The following is an 18,152-nucleotide window of genomic DNA, read 5'->3' on the forward strand; positions in this document are numbered from 1 at the left end:
TGTAAACAAAGGGATTGCATATGTAATAGGAAATATAATAGCAAAAGAAAACAGGCCACCAGTGTTCCACAATAATGATAAGTTGTCTGTGTTATGTAATATCATCTGTGATCAGTGCCCAGAAGTTATTTTGTGTTCTAATTTTAATTTCAATTCACCCATCCGCCCCCTACCTGCCTTGAATGAACCGTGACCTAATTTCTTACAATATACTAACTTCATGCAATATGTACTACATGCTAATCTTCAGTATACTGTTTTTGCAGTAAGTATACAAGAGGTCAATGTACTTTTACATTTGTACTAGCAGAATATGAGCCAATACATGCGCCAATGGAGATTAAATTATTTTTTTTGTTTTTCAAAGATTGTTTTGAAACTGTCTCACTACCATCCTGTATTTATTTTAATGTTTTGCATCTGTAAGTAGCTCCTCTATATTGTTCATGTATTGCATTGTGACAAAATTTCAACATCCGTTCTGACTTTTTGAGTCAACATGTGCATATAGTATGGAACTAGGACACAGCTCATTTCCTACATTTCCCAGCATGCCTGTTTACAACACTCATCAACCCTTGGTGTTTTTCCAGTCAACAGAAAAAAGCCTCTCTTTCTTAAGGCCCGAACGCACTGAGAGTGATAACTGACGCGCCTCATTTAATGCGTGTCAATTTATGCTCCAATGGTGCCTTGCAACACAACAGAACCAACGCAGCTTTGTCCTGTTGTTCTTTGTATTTACTGCCGCGTTAGTTGGATGTAATGAATGAATGAAAAGGAGAAATGCAGAGGACGAAAAAGAAACTGAGAGCGTCTGTTTCCACAGTAAATCATCTGTTGAATGTTTGATGGTTATTTATTTGTGCTTTAGAATGTAACCGCCGTGAAACAATGAGAAAATAACATTTTGTTTCTCTCATTCAGCGGCTTTGTTCTTTGCTACCGCTCCCTCTCCTTGCTCAACCACCGCCACACTGTCTCTCTCTCTCTCTCTCTCTCTTGCTTGTGCTCTAGGCTTGCTCACACTATCTCTCTCTCTTCTTCAGCTGCAGAAAAAACAGCCCTGGTCGCTGACGCTCCAAAATCGAAACAAGGTCTGAGTAGGCACGTCAAGGCAGTTTGGCGCACCTCATACCACTTTTGGTGCGGGTTCGGCCATTTAAAACAATAGGTGTACTTCAAAACGTGTTTGTCAGACACTCTCAGTGCATTTGGGCCCTTAGAATGCAATATGTTTTGTGTTTGTGCTGCATTATAGCCTGCTCAGGCTGCTGAGACTCTTATCTGTGCATCTATGTTCGATTTCTACCTGCATGACTTTTGAAGATCAAAGCAGACAAGTCACTGAAGAAAGAAGCTCTGGCTCTTTGATTCTGAGTAACTGACTGCAGCGGTTGGCATTTACTCCTGATGTTTTAGATAGCTTATTTTTTTCCTGCTACCAAACTATATTGTAGCTACCCTTGAAATAGGCTTAAAGGATAGGTTCAGTTTTTTTCAAGTCCTGTTCCAAGAATATAGCTTCAGAGCCAGTATGGAGAGTAGGGATTGTTACAACAACCAAAACCCATTTCCACATGAATATGAGCTTGCTAGTATTCTGTTAAGACAGACTTGAAAAACCGGAACCTGACCTTTAAGTATTTTCACGTTACGTAACTTCCGCTCGTCATATGCCAGAAGAAGAAGTTAAACAAGCAAGCAAGCAAAGCACAAGTCAAAAATTGCCACTAGATGTTTGGCTTTAGCAGTGTAATATGTTTTTTTCTGCTATATTTTGTAATAGACACATTCCCATTTTTACCTTTTGTGCCACTTGAGTCACCCAGTGGGACGTGCAGTTGCTGAGGTCTGGCCCTTTGGAGCACCAGGTCCCTGCCACAGTGCAGAGGAAGGAGGCGATGCCTGCAGTACCACAGAATAAACACAACAGTTGGAGAGTGGCCAAAACCTTGCTCAGATACTGTTTCTCATGCTGATCTTTCATTCATCCCGACTCTCTGCTGCAGGAAACTAAGTGTTCGGCAGGAACAGCCATTTCCAAACAATGTCAAAGCCTGCCAGCTTTGTACAGCATACAAGAACAAAAAAAATGAACATGTAGAAGGGATACTAAAAGACTATCAGGTTGCTACACAGCTTGGACAAAACTGTCAGAAAAAACAATAGACTCTGGGTTGTTATTGCCTGTAAACAGACACATTTGAGAATTGTAAACATTTCATATTCTCTCATTGTATGCATGTCTAAATAAAATACAAGATTACGCCTAATGAATGCCGCTTCACTGACAACAGCGACAACACTCGAAATCCAAGTCTCTTTCCCTTTTCACCCCAACAGTCAAAACATTGTCTCTACCTTGCTTTCATCCTCCAATAGCCCGTCTTTATATTTTGACACTTCTGTCAGTCTCTGTGATAGGGTGTTAAGGTAACTTCTGTGAGGTTCCCGTGTGAGTATCATTGTCAACTGAACTGGTATAACGACCATCAGCACAATGCTCATCCTCACTGCTGCTTTTGATACCTGACTTCCCACACCTCCAGAAGTTGTTTTTTTTTTTAGCTATGATGAGTCACTGTGATTTACTGATACCATCTGAATATACCTGTTCAACCAATTTCCCAGGTAATAGAAAAATGTTGGAGGTGATAATGGTAATAGGTAATAATGTAATAATGTTTGGACTCCCCAAATATTGTCCATTATTTTCATTGGTTGTTCCTTTGCTTTGTGTTTGGGAAATAAGCAACAGCATTTTTTTTTCTCCTCATGCACTCTCATTGCAAGAAGAAACTGGTTTCAAAATTACAGACATACAGTAACAATGTATATTATGCCATTATGTTTAAGAAAAAACAAAAGTCTTGTTACCTATTTACCGGAAATGTGAGAGGCCCACTTAAAATTTGATTTACCCGAAAGCCGAAATGTCACAAACTCAGTACATGCAGAGGAAGCTAAGATGAAAATAGCATATTAACAACTAAATAAGCACAAATAAAGTAAGAGGGCCATTTTAATATGTTTTGTCAGAATCTTTGAAGCATTTGTTCCTGTTCATTTGGATGATGCAAGTGTGATTTTGAGACTTTCTTTAGCACACTTGTTAATGGAAACAGTAATGACTAATCAAGATGATTAAAAGTTGTTGTTGAACTTGAACACACATGAATAGTAATACAATCTAATACTTTAGCTTTGCAACCTAACAGTACTTCTGGGAAGTTTGAATAGCCCTGTTTTTGTTGACACTTTGTCAGAAAATGTTAAACTTTGGCAATTTTTGAACTGCAGTTTGTGGTCTTTTTGTACTGGATTGTATCAGGTTATAAGTTGGGCTATTGTATTAAATTTCATTAGATTTACAGATGTTTTCTATTTTTGCCAACTTAGACTAAGCTAAAGTTTTGTTACTGTGAAGTTGCTGTAATTAAGCCTTTAAAGGAACACTTTGACATGTTGGAAAAAAAAAAGTTATCACTTTCTTGTTGAGTTAGATGAAAAGCCTGACACATTAAGTACGGAGCTAAAGCTAGAAGGCTATTAGCCTAGCATATCATAAAGATTAGAAGCAAGGGTAAACAACTAGGGTGGCTGTGTCCAAAGTAAAAAAATATGCCAGTACCTCTGAAGTTCACTAATTAACATGTTGTAGGGTTTTTTTAATATCATTTTGCCATTGTTGACATTGTTGATTTTGACATTTCTGTTTATGTACTGATTAAACAAGATATAACATGTGTCCATGCTAGCTGTTTTACCCTCTTTCCTGTCTTTATGTTGAGCTAAGCTAATCACCTTCTAGCTCTAACTCCATGCTTCGTGCACAGACATGACAGCAGTATCAATTATCTCATTGAAATTTGGTAAAGAAGGCAAATAAGCAAATTTCCCTAAATGTCAAACATTTCCTTTAGCAACAACCACCTGGAGTCACCATGTTTTCAAGGTTTCAGTTGTATCTTCTGCTGTGCATTTTACTGGGATTATTAAAATGAGAATAATGATGTAAAAACGATCACTCCTTCTTCTATCGCAAATCATATCACAATTGCAAAATCAGTCAAAATAAACACAATTAGATATTTTTTTCAAAGTCTTGAAGCTCTCAGCGCTAGCATTCTTTTCCCACTAGTGGGCGGTAAAAGGTATAAATAAATCTAGATGACTTTATAGAATAAAGTGTACAATTAATGAAAAATTTGGGTTCCAATAAGTTATAAATCACACCATAAGGTAGGCTTACCTCTGGTCCCTTTGGGGCAGGGCCTCTCCACAGTGGTTCCAGTGTGGGTCTGGGGCCAGTCGATGGCTCTCCTCCTAGTCGCCTCACAGAAGCGTCGGGGTGTCGGCGGCAGCTCGGGGACTGTGGGCTCCACTGTACCTGAGCCACGGGTGTCCTCAAACGGATCTCTCCCATCCCTAGGGTCTGCTCCTGCTGCAGTGGTGTCACCCTGCCCCTTCACAGTGGACACTGCGGTGGTAGTAATGAGTGTGGCAGTCTTGGGCACGGATGATGAGACGGAGAAATCTTCAATAGTTGGCACTGGAGCGAGAGAAAGAGTGAAGCTGTTAGAGCTCGAGTCAGTAAATGTCCTTGCCTTGAACTCCTGTCGTTTCTAGCAGCGGGAAAACTTCAACTATTGTGAGTCCTACTGCTGGAGTTATTGCTGGAAATAAAAACTCTGTGTAGCTTTCACTCGCAACTCCACTTCTTTTTGGGTCCTTCATGGAGCAAAATCAAGGCAATACTATCTATCACTTAAACTCATAAATAAGACAAACTGGTGAAAGACTGGTGGAGGGGCATCCTTTAACATAGCAGTAAAATCTTCCCAACAGAGTCAGTACCTTGAGCTGATTAAATGTCAAAAATAAAGACAAAGCCTGCCTGCCTGCATTTTACTTTTTTCTGCCTGGTTCATCTCTCTCACTTGGATAAAAGCTGGTGTGCGGAAGCAGAACTGCACTGCTCCAAGCAAAAACCATACATCAGCAATAATGCGATTCCACTGTATTCAGTCCACGCCTGGCCCTGCGAAGCAAATCTATGTGTGAATGTGCACATGCACGTGTGCAAGTGCGCTCATGTTTGCTCCATTGCTCAGGTGTGTTTCTGCTTAAAATCACTGCCTGCGCACAGATGGATATCTGCTGCGGAGAGCCTGGAGATAACTAGGAAATGAGAGCAGAAATAGAAAATCTATCAATTTTATACAGTATGAATAGCCAATATGAATAAAACACAAAACACAGTGCATGTTTGTGTGTAGGTGCATGTGTGTCTACATGGATATACAAGGAGACCTCTCTCCTGCATGAATGATCATACATTTTACCCACAACAACCTGATTGTATTTTGAGATAAAAGCAGCCCCACAATGAGGTCTGCCGTCCCTATAGTGTTCTCTTCAGGTTCCCTGGGTGCTTCTGGGAAAATGCAATATCATGCTATCTGACACTCCGTCATCAGACACATATCTCCATTTCCTGAGAGAGAATGGTGACAAGGCCCACATTTCACGTTTCACACTAATCAGCCAGTCAGGGGGAATCTTTTTTCATTCCAGCGAAATATCTGAGTTTATTACAAAGCTGATATCTGGTGATGTGGTCAGGAGGCCACAGCAGGGAGAGAATAGTGGTCCTGTGAAGCTCACTATAAAAAATTTAAAAAACACCAGCCCACCCTACAGTGAGGTTGAATTGTGACATTTTACTCAGTGACCTTTTCCCCTGGCAGGAGCCCTGGCTAATTACTTTACACTCATTCAGTCATTGTGTGTCTGTCACCCACACATTCACAGATTGGCCTGGCTCACATGGCTGCAAAAGTAACAGCTGACATGTGTGGTTAGCATGATGAGTAGATGATCACGAAGCACTCGGTTAGCACCCTCAGCTATGAAGGTGTACACTATTACTCTGAGGAAATGAGGTAAGAAAAGGGCTGTGCAAAAATAGCTAAAAAAAAAAAAGACAAGAAAATCGAAGAAAAGGATGTGAGATTATTAGAAACGTCATTCTTAGTAGAAAACAGGATCACCATAGAGAGTAGTCTTCCTTTTGTATCTTCCCTTCCATAGACTTTCTACGTTTTTAAGGATATTTAAAGTACACTGAAATAAAATTTATTAAAAAATTGCTTTTATTTTTTCATAAATGGACAAATAACTCTGAACAGGCTATATTATAATAGTATAACAATGCTACGTTTAAAACAAAAAAACAAGAACAGTTTCAAATATAATATGTATTGCCTGTGAAGATTTTTATTGACTCAGGAAAAGTGAGATGATTCATAGGCTGACTCGGTTGATTCAATATGAGCGTATAATGCAATACCAGGGCAAGTGTAATTGGGTTTCAGAATATTAAACCTCTCCATACCTGAGCAAACTTCATCTTTTCCAAGGCCTGATATAAGCCCTAATATGCATCTGCCTGTAACAGCATGCTTGCATCACCTGATTAACCTGCTCCTGAGACCAGACTGCTCCAACTCAGGAGTCCAAAGCACCTGCCTTTCACATTTTAGCACATATGGTAAGAAAGCATTGGCAAGAAATATTCAGTTTGGTCTTGACATTTCTTTTTAACGTATCTTTGTCATTTTGGTAAATATAAATTGTTTTTAATAGCATATGTCATCCTTAGTGATTCAATCAGTTTAGAGACGCTGCAAACAACTAAGAATATAAAGTGCAAGGTGAAGAGTACAGTATAAATGTGTACAATGTCTGCTAAGGTGACGTCTTCGACTAGTTTTGTTATGACCTGTAATCCAAACTGCAAAATATTCAATTTATCATCATAGAAGGCTAAGAAAAAACACAAATATTCACATTTGGAACCAGAATTTTTGTCATTTTTGCCTAAAATTTTGTGTTGTTCAACTAATCAATTTATCTGCTAACCATTTCATCTCTTCTACCTGCGTCAAATGCATGTAATTCTTGGGATTTCCATGTTTATTTTTGTTGACAAATACATCCATTTCCAAATGATTATCTAGCCTAAAATACCATTTGTTGGCAGTTAAAGTGAATTCACATTAATTAACATCAAATTACGGCTGAAATGTTTAGTTGATTATTCAATTAGTTAATTGATAGAAAATTAAGCATAAACTATTTTGATAATCATTGAATTGTTTAAGTCATTTTTCAAACAAATATACCAAATAATCTCTCACTCCACGTTGTTTGAATGTGAGGATTTTTCTGTTTTATACCACTGTAAATTTAGTATCTTTGGGTTTTGGGGCTGTTTAAAAAAATAACCAAATACATCACCTTGGGTTTTCTGGAATATTGTGCTTGGCAGTTTTCAATATTTTCTGACATTTTATAAACCAAAGGATTAATCAGTAAATCAAGAAATTATTCAGTAGATTAACTATAAATTTAATTAAATGAAAATAATCACTAATTGTGGTCCTTCATCACACACAAAATCCTATGAAAATGAGAGTTTAGGAACATTAATACAACCGCTTCTAGTCTAGTTTACAAAAAGGGACCAAATTAGCCTTTTTCCTGAATTAAAATAATTTCTCAGTTGTTTAAGGCCACAAGACACTTGGCCTCTCATGTTCAGTCTTACAGGCAGAATCACAAAATCGTATCACTTTAATTAGGAGGGGCACTCAGATGTCGACTGAGTGATTTTATAAATCAAAGACAAGATACAATCTTTGTGGATGTTTACAGACAGCATGTCGTGGGTTTCATATCAGAGTTTGCTTGTGAATAACATAAGAAACATCAAATATACAACACATCTATTCAATACTACATCAAGTAATGGGCTTGTCAGATGTCGATGCATTTGTGGGCTTATTTTGATGTCTCTGCACCAAGCGCGCTACAATTTTCTTTTGATTGCGAAGAGCAAATTCCCCTCCAGTAAGAGCCCTGTGTCCTCTGATAGCACTCAACCAAGAGAGGACTGCACCAATTAGCTACCATTTCTCTCAAGAGGCAATGAAGTCACTCTTTATGGGCAATCTGACACCAAAGGCATACTGTTGCCATATGCTGAATAATACCTCTTGTAAATAATGTAAGAGTTGGAGATTGAACACTTGAAAATGGCTGTCATCAGACTCTAAACAGAGTGTGTAAATTAAAACAGAGCTAAAAGGAAGGAAAATCATTATGCAAGATCATCAATCAAGACATTGGAGATGAAGCAGTATTAGTTTTTTCACTTTATAGGCCCCCAGAGTCATTTACGTATCTGCTCGGAAGATGGGAAAAAAAATTAAACCATTATCAGATGATCAGAGGCCTCCATATTCTGTTTGTCCTTGCTTTTGTAGCTCACACCACTGCACTAAAAAAACATTTTATCTCAAATTACACACACATAGTCAGAGCAGTCAAGACTATCTACCTGTCCATACAGACATCATAATAAATGCATCATAAACTGCCTAATACCCAGTATTAAGAAAAGCAATGGCAACTTGCAGACAAATGAAGCTGTTTTAAATTTTGGAGATTAATCACTTACAAGGCTAATCCTCTCAGTACAATAACAAATAGACCCATATTGTTGAAAGGGAATATTAAATAAACAGAACCCAGTTAAAAAAAATCATCACTTAGCAGCAATCCGCTTAGGATATGGAAATACAGCAGCTGTGGCACTGTTTTTACATTTTTTCACACATTGTGAACATGACCAAATTCAAGAACATGAACAGAGCACAGTAGAAGTACGGTGCGGTAAATATATGGCTACAGCCAGCAGTCGGTTAGCTTAGCTTAGTACAAAGACTGAAAACAGGCGGAAACAGCTAGCCTAGCTTTGTATAAAGATGAAAAAATGTTTTATGTTTGTTTAATCCATACAATCCTGGAGTCTGTGCTGTCTGCAACTGCTCAGAGCCAAGAAATAGTCCATCATAAAACACTGTATTGTTGTTTCTCATACAGATTTAATAAACAAGATGCTATAGCCAGCTGTTTCTCTCGCTAAACTAAGCTAACAACCTCCTGGCTGTAGCTTCACATTTACTGTACAGACATGATAGTGGTATACCTCTCCACCAGAAAGCAATTACCCATTCAAAAAATGTTTAATTTTATGCTTTAACTAATCAAGTAGGCATGTTACAACTCTGATAATGTCCAACCGCAATGAGTTAGACATGTGCGCGTCTATATACATCCATGTGTCTTTATTCGTTGAGCAGCTTGACTCGATAACAAGACTGTCTCAGAGGATAGGAACAGTGTAAGAGCTACAGTTGGTCTCTTTGCTGCTTTACCTGGAGCCAGTGCTGGTAATTAATGACAGAGAAACAAATCCCACAAGACATGAATTTTACATTAGGCTGTTTATATACACTCATGCTGTTCTGCTTCATTCAAGCCAACGTGACGGGAGCACACGGCTTGGCATGAAAGGTAAGGGGCCACAAGAAATTCATGTGCAGTTTCTTATCCAACACACGAGGAATATATCATTATTTCTGCAGATGAAAAGACACAGGTCATTGAGAAATTGTTGTGAAGCTCACTGCATTATTGACACTTGTTCTTTAAAGAGCAGTAAACAGAAAAAGCTCCGCTCTGGACATATCCTTTGCATGCGTGGGGTAATTTATGAGGCTTGAAACTGAATACTGTGGAGCAGCAGACATAGCACAGTCACAACTAGACAGTCTGACTCAGAGGAGAGGTGGCAAAGAGGCTCACAATAAAGACACACACACGCAGAGAGGAAGATATATGTGCAGACAGAAATACTCTCCAAAAGTCTCTGTCGTCTACGCCCTATAATGTCCACTTAAACGATTTTCTGCAATAATCTTGCTGGCATTGAGCAATGGCAACAAGCAGAACAATTAGAGCTTTTCCAAATCTCTTGACTCCCTTACTTCAGCCTCTATTTCTGTTAGTGAACTTCATGCTTCAGAGGGTGGAACACAGGCTTAGTGCATGATACATCTATAAATGTCCTCCATCTAAAAGGCTCACCTGGAGGCGTCATTCAGGAATACAAAAGCAAACCAAAGTGGAGCGAGGTGCACAGCTGGTTTTAGCCACAAAATGGCTGAGCAAAAACATGAGCTTCGCGATGATAGATATGTGTGGCATGCAAGATATGAAATAGTGGTTTTGCTTGACATTTCAATTCGGCGCAGAGCCCACTTGTGCTCGCCGCTACCAGATTACTCCAAGTGGCTAAGCCTTTCAGACAAAGCCATTCATTTTATGCCTCTCGTCTTTAGGCCTCAGATCAATGCTACCTCAAAGACAAATTAATTTTCTCCTTTCTCTCCTTGTTAGTTTGAAATGCTCTCTGTATTCATGTGACTGAAATTCATTGGATTGAAATCAGTTAACGTCTTTGCACATCACAGAGAATACATTACCGGCGTCCCTCTAAGTTTTGTAACAGCCGGCACTTTGGTGTGCTTTTTTATTGACATGCACCTCTTCTGAGATCTCTGAGGAGTACGCCTTCTCAGAGTATCGATCATTGCTGTTTTGTGTTCACAGTGCATTAGCCGAGCATAGACATTTTCTTTAAATGCGCGTGAATTGTTTGGAACAATAAGCAGAAACATCAATACGGGCGAATGATCTTAGCTAATCACTTCAACCAGGACCAGAATTAAGAAACCTGCAGTCTTACACCAACAAAAGGTAAAGGAAATATCGACAAAGTTGCTGAGGTCAATTATTTTCTGCTTTGATCACTTTGCTAAAACTGCCTAATATAAACCTCTAATCCTGCTGGCACTTCAGCGTCTCTCTAGGATGAGCATTACAGCCAAGGTTGATGCTTCTGACAGCAAAGGACACACACGCTCTCATTGTGTTACATGCGTTCTACAAAAAGAAGGAGAGAAATACACTGGGTTTGGTGTTCGAGGTAACTTCACTCTGTTGTCGATGAATCTTAATGGGCACAATTAATTTTCTTTACGCCTCAAGTGCCCCTCAGTTTCAGAGAGAGAGAGAGAAAGAGAGAGGGAGAGAGATAGAGAGAGAGAGAGAGAGAGAGAGAGAGAGAGAGAGAGAGAGAGAGAGACATTATTTCAGCACCATTAGATTACCCTGCATAATAGGTTGTTTAATTCAACACCATATCATAGGCAGTAATAAATCCTAATAGCTACACAGTAAAGAAGTTAAAGGTGTAGATCTGTAAAAAAAAAACCTAATAAACAAGAACCAATTATTTTCAAGTGCCATTCACAAACCTGGCACTACTACTGTTGCTGCTGGCCGTGGCATCTCAAGATGCCTCCTCTCTCCTCTTGAGCTAAGAACATTTCAAAATGATGCCATAAAACACACACTTAATGACCCACAGTGACAAGTTCTGCTGCAAAGACAAATTTCTGATTGGATCCCAATAACAGAATTGTGGCAGGAAACTGGTGTTTACAATAATGAGTGAAATCAACAACTATGTTCTGTTGGGTTCCTTGATTAAATGCACTGTTGCCGCAGCAAGTGGTAACTCCAAGCCTATGTGGCATTTATGTTTACCGAGGCATTACAGTAGCTGAGAGAGCATATTAAACCCTTCATTGAAAATGCTCTGTGATGGCCACTTTCCTCCTCTCCCTGAGCCTCTTTTGAGACATGGAGGGTAATTATGATAATTCAGTTGTTAATTACATTTACATACATCAGGAACGTGAACAGTCAAGCAGGCAGTTTGCATGCATGGAGAACTCATTAAAGTTTGAGTATTTTTCATATCTCCTCTAACATACTCTTAATTGAGGCTTTGGTTGTTCAGCAAAACAGACACAAACTTTGAGCCGCTTGGGTGTCGAGTTATCATGCTGGGGAGATTCCAGGGAACGGCAGGAAAACAAACAGACATGTTGACAAGAGGCCAGAGTTCAGGAGCACACAGCCTCCATTGAGACATCAACGCCAACCCCCCACCCCACCCTTCAACAGCTTGGGTCAAGAATCATATTTCCTGCTGGCAGCCCCTCCCAAATATCCAGAAGTTAAAAATCATAACCTAATCTGGACCAGTGCTCGGGGGCAACCTGAGCCTCTAACATAGTGTGGAGTCGGGTCAAGATCGTTGTTTCCCCACTTCACACAGCGGGCTTAGCTCGGCTCTGTGGGATAAGGTGACTGCAGTCAGGTAATTAAGCCCATTATCAGCTTGATGTAAGGTCCCTGTCTGATGACACGTATGTCGCCTCTCAACACTTCACAGATTAATTTAAGCCCTCTAACCGCCTGACAAGATTCTTCACTGTAATTGATCTCTCTTTGCAGCGTTCAGCCATTCCTCTACCTTGATTCACCATGTGGTACAATAGTAACGCACACTGGTGGTTTCAAAAAAATATTATGCCACAATAGGAAGGTGATTATCTCCTGATCTATTTCAAAAATGGCTCCTGTGTGAGTTGACGATGTAGCCATAGCAACACAAACTGAAATCCCACGGTAAGGAAGAGAGGATAACCTCTGTCATAATGTGCATGATACTTCTCAAACATATTCCAAGCATTAGAGAGAAGTTCAGGGGGGCAGTGTTCATAATGGTTTTGGATAAGGCCTGAGATTAAGGAATTTGACAGGGTCCAAGCTTCAGCTGCAGTGAGTGCCTCAGCTTGCCTCATGGTAATAAAGAAGCAGGGTTTGTAGCGGCGCGATCCCACAGGGAGCTCTCCCTCATTCCAAGGTGCATCTGTAATTTCAGTCTGCAAATGAGCCCTTTCCCCAAGACTTACACAACCCTCTTTTCTTTATCGCACCTGAATTGCATCCAAAATTAAAAGGCAGCCATCTGTGACATCCCACGCTGCAAACATACAATAGAAGAATTACACAAAGACAATGAACTAAACCAGAATGGATCAGTGCTCACCTTCAGCGGGATCCGGTGGCCCAAAGTCCAGGTCATAGCGCAGGATGTAAAAGTTATTCCACACGTATAGCTGGTTGTCCCTGGGGTTGTAATCCACAGCGGTGATGTACTGGTACTGGTTGGGGAAGAGAATGTCAGTGTACTCGCCCTGGCTCAGCTTGGTGTTGTAGATGTAATCGATTTGGCTCCTGCTGGCCTCGCTCTCGTTCTCTTCATAGGTCGAGCGCACCACATGGAGCACGCCGCACACCATAAAGGCGTTAGAGGCCGAGCGCTTGTCATACGCCGTTTCCCATGTGGCCTCAAAGCGAAGCGTATACGGGTTGAGCTGGCTCACCACAATGCGCCCATTGTTCTGCTCTGTGGCGTAGATTACCCATAAACCCCTCTCGTCTACTGCCAGGTCAATGTCCGTCTTGCCGCCCCAGCGGTATGGTGAGGTGTCGTGATAGTTGGCGTTATTAACGATAGCCTCGCCGCTTTTGATGCGTGTGCGCAGGTCAAACTTGACAATGTTGCGTGTGCGTTCCTTGTTAAAGAAGATGGCACCGTCATAGGCTACAAAGCCTGTCCCGTCAACACGGTGCGGTAGTTTATAGGTGGTCGTCTGGCGAGCATTTTTGAAGTCCTCCAGAGAGGCGTACTCGATGAGGGTGTCGGTGCGGTACGGCGTCCAGGGCATGAAGAAGACTTTGTCTCCAGCCTGCAGCGGGTCTTTGCACCATGACCCCGCTTGCTGCTCTGCCTCAAAAAGGAAGGTGGCGTCTCCTACACCCTTCAGAGTCCCAGGACAAATGAAAACTAGTGACAGAGAAGAGAGTGAAACAAAATAGAGTAAGACAAAATATTTCAAACATATGTAGCACATTTGGCTACGACAAGCATCATTCTCGCTGCTGTACAAATCAAGTGCAGGACAAAAAGATCAGGGACTGTGAACTTGGGAGGAATATTTTACACTTACGCTAATGAATGGGGGGAAAAAAGAAAATAAATGAACATGTCAGAGTGATTATTCAGAATGAGAAATGTAAGGTTAAGAGAACTTGCATCTCAAGGGTCTGCTGCTATATCCTAACAGGGACAAACGAAATAAAAAGTGAAATGTGTAAAAAACCTGCAAATGAAAGACACAGGAAATGGGAAAAGTAGAGAGTAGACAGACACCTTTTTTCTTCTTCTTTTTTTTTTCTTTTTTTTTTTTTTTTAAATACCAGCCTGTCTCTGACGTCAAATGCCACATGAATAGCTGGGTATATGGACACACAGCGCATGCATACTCACATGACTGAGGTCATAAACCAAAATGATAAGGGAACAGACTTCACATCTTGTGATAAGAGTGAACAACAGGTTGTCAATGGTGGTGGCGGCAGCAAAGCAGAGGTAAAATGAAAGTGGAGGTTGGGGAATAGATAAAACAACAGTGGTAAAAAGGATTTTCACTACTTCTGTGGCAAAAGACAAGAGTAACCACTGATGGGTGAGGGAGGTGGTGCCAAGGTTCCCATTTAGACGATTTAAATTAATTGGTTCTGGATGAGGAAAAGGGACACAGTGAATTCTTGTTTTCTTTTCAAACTTTTTTTTTTTTTTCAGCCTGTGCCAATCTCACTCAGCCATCACTGCTATTTCACATCACGTGCTATGGGTGCAGCAGAAGTTGGGCCAAGCAAACTAAGACTGAGCCAAATAAGAATATATAAACAACTACTCAGTCTTCAAGGGTTAATACAGTGCTAAGCAAGAGTCCCTGGAAAAATCGACACCGAACAGTTGGTGTTTTCTTACACGTTGCGAGAAAAATACTACATTCGATGACCGTGGATGTCATTTGAAATTCTGTTTTGAAATTCATTTGGACTCCATGGGTGCAAACAATCCTCCTATGGGTTAAGCATTTGACAGGAGAGGCAATCAGGGGGGGAAGGAGACGTGAGGGGAGCTGTACTCAACACCACAGAACAAGGAGCCGGAGAAGGGGGGAGAAGGGGGACCAGACCACTCATTTACCTTTTTGCTCCACTTCTATTTCAGGCATTGGAAAAGAAAGCAAAAAAGAGTGCAAAAGGGAGAGAAAGGTTATCATGAGTCAACTACCAGGTACAAGAGAAGAATTAGTTGGAGGATATGACCATGAGATGAACTGCAAGGCTGCTTTGGGAAGAAGAGCTAGGAGAAAAAAAAAAAAAGCATGTTTGTTAGTGAACGGCCTCTCATCCTAGGATATAAAAACAGACAAGTTATGACTGGAGACAAGCTATGTGCCATGCTTTCCAGCGCATTAAATTTTTCATTCCTACCGCCTTTAACTGCCAACAAAATAATGCACTGGCCACTGTAAAAGCAGAATAAATCCCTCTAAAAACGCTTCTCCTAAGTGGCAGGAGAAAAAAAAAATCAAAATCCTGGTCATATTTAGATGGATAACATTCTTAGAGAAACAGCACAGGAGTTATTTTTGGCATATATTGACTAAGGGTGGAATTTGTTCAAACTTTACAAACACAAATCAGAATTCGATTCCAAACTCGCTCGCCCACACACACGTATAACATGACACAGTGCTAATGTTACAGACCGAGCTCTTAAATGAGCCAAACAGAGCAACAGCACATGAGATGACTGATGAACAGTCTGCCTAATATGGAGTTTCTTTAGTGGGCTGTTGAAGCTGCATACACTGGGTGTGGAGGGAGGGGGGAGAGAGAAGCTAGAGACAATATATGAAAGATTGGAAGTTAAAAAAAATGAGAGCAAAGAGGTTAGTCGGGGAGGGCAGGGGGGGAGGACGGGACAGGAGGTGAAAGGGAGGTCTGTTTGAAAGAAGAAAAAAAAAAGAATGAATATTTCTGAACATGTTTACAATTCATCAATTTAAATGCTAAGTACTTTCACAGGCAGGGACGAAAGCCTAGATCTGTACTTAGAAACTACTCTGAAACAACCTTTTAAGGTAGATTAACTCAAATCAGACACAGAGACTGTTTAAAATAGTGCGTGATTTAATAAACTCCACAGTACATTTAATTGAGTCATTTACACGATGGAAGACCAGAGCTGATCCCTGACAGGAATTTGGTTAATCTGAGAAAAGATGCAGAATGATCCCACTATTTTAGGATTTCACTGCACTGTCTTACTCAAACATCCCCTGTAATATGTTCCAACGTGACATTACTGAGTATTATGTGCTAATAGAACACCTAAACTGAACATTTGTGTGGGTAGTTTCTCCTTGATTATCTAAATGAAAGACACCAAATCTGTAAGTAAAACCATTTAAAGGGTCAGTTCACTCAAATTAAAAGAAAATGTATTTTCTCACTTATCCCCAGTAGAGTCTAGCCACGCTGATAAATTTGGTTTTATTTGTCCAGGTCTGCCTCTGTGATTTTTGCCACCACCTCAATACAATAGAAGCGACTGGAATTTTGTTTGTGGTGCTCACAGCAGTGAAATAAAAACATTTTTGTAGAGACTCTTTCAGTAGGAATAATTCCAAAAAAAACTGTTCACATGAAGGTCAGTGCATTATCCAGAGGAAAGAGATTTTGCTGCTGAGTTTCTTAAAATTACATTTGTCCGTCTCTGTTAGCACCGCAAACTAAATTCCACTTATGTCTGGTGTACCTGGGTGAAGGCAGACACCTCTGACAGACAGGGATGTTGTTTGAAAGGATTTTATGAAACACAGATCCAGTATCAAATCCACATTTCATATCTATCGAATCTTGTAATCAGATTTAGCTTTCAACATGTGTAAAGAACTAAAGCTATAGATAACTACACCTCAAAGATTCAATTTATATTTGCAATCACCTTAACAGTTTATTGTTGTAGCTTAATTATGTTCATAACCTGTAGCTACAACCTGAAAATGAGATGAGCAGCGCATGATATAAAATAAAATTACATATGTATCATTACATATAAATATTTTTCTCAAAATACTGAAAATACCAAAACAGAAAGACCAAGTTGTGGTTAAAACATAGATATACGCACAAATGTTTAATTGGGAAATTCTCCAGATGTTGAGATGATCAGCTAAATAATTTCTCACCAATCTAGTTTAATAAACTTTGGTCTTACTGAACTACAAAAACACATGGTTACAGAGTGATGTTCGACTTCCTTCCCAACATAAACAATCTTTGGCTGAATGAGAGCAGATTAACCAGACAACAGCCAAAAGTTTAATTTGAGCTCTTAAGGAGTTAATGTAAATGAGTGAATCGTTTTAACCGGTGAAAGTGAATGTTCAGAAATCTTCACATTGCTTTGTGGTCTTTGCTAAAAAAAGAGACAAAGAAATGTCCAAAAAGAGATTCATATGCAGTGAGCTTAATGAATCTGGGCATTTATCCAACCATATTGGAGTCCAAAACCTTAGAACGGAAACCTGGTCAAATAAAACTAAAACAATCTGCAGGGCTATACATCACTAGAGATGTAGTGAGAAAAAATGTTGTTTTTTTTTTCACAATTTGGGTGAACTGGCCTCGTAAATTACTGCAATGCTTCATACTTATACACAATGTATACTTATAAATGCTAATCTGCTTCCATATACTTCCACATGAGTTGAAGTATCATCTGTAAAACAAACATTAGTTACAGCACATCTGTCTAGTCTACGGACACTTTAAAAAAAACACACACACACACAATAAGAGTTCAGTATGAGATTTGGATGGCGATACTTACTATAGGGAACACACTCATACTGGACCTCTAAGTACTTGTAGGTGCCAGGGCATGGATCAGGAAAGACATCAGAGCCAGTGACAACCACACACTGCGTACGGTTGTTGCACCTAGAAGAAGAAAAGATTGACCAGAGATTTTATCATGACTACCCACACAAAGAGTACTCGGCAAAGACAACATTAATAAGACAGAGGGGGGTGGGGGGTTCATCGTTACAGCTACAATGAAACTGATGAAATCCCAGCCAGCACTGTCACATAGTATGTATTCTAGCTTAAACCTTGGCAAACAGAGAGAGGAATGAAAGAATTAGGGAAGAGTAAACGAATGTGAATTAATGCGATAATGAATAACAGAGCGAGAGAGCAGCTAAAGGCATGTTAGGAATTAGCCATGGCATTTCCTTTAACGGCGTCTTCATACCACTATTGAAAGGGAAGACATTCATTAAAACACACACGACAGGTGGCTGGTGACACGCAGTGGACTGGAATGGTGGCCTCTGGTGAACAGAGCGGCTCCTGTACATGTGCGCAACATACGCGACATTAATGTGTTTTTT

General features: G+C 40.0%; 1 protein-coding gene across 6 annotated transcripts in view; it reads right to left on the reverse strand.

Annotated features, from left to right (window-relative positions):
• The window catches only part of LOC137194275 (adhesion G protein-coupled receptor L2-like), an 89,202-nt gene that overhangs the window by 27,177 nt on the left and 43,873 nt on the right, over window positions 1-18,152 (reverse strand). For all 6 annotated transcript variants that reach the window (XM_067606018.1, XM_067606019.1, XM_067606020.1 and 3 more), the window contains exons 4-7: window positions 17,588-17,697; window positions 12,878-13,678; window positions 4,256-4,555; window positions 1,808-1,908 (exon numbers count right to left, since the gene is read on the reverse strand). In XM_067606018.1, coding sequence (XP_067462119.1) covers window positions 1,808-1,908; window positions 4,256-4,555; window positions 12,878-13,678; window positions 17,588-17,697 — 1,312 coding nt within the window. The remainder of the gene's footprint in view (window positions 1-1,807; window positions 1,909-4,255; window positions 4,556-12,877; window positions 13,679-17,587; window positions 17,698-18,152) is intronic.

This window comes from Thunnus thynnus, chromosome 12 (genome assembly GCF_963924715.1).
Source record: "Thunnus thynnus chromosome 12, fThuThy2.1, whole genome shotgun sequence".
NCBI classification, from domain to species: domain Eukaryota; kingdom Metazoa; phylum Chordata; class Actinopteri; order Scombriformes; family Scombridae; genus Thunnus; species Thunnus thynnus.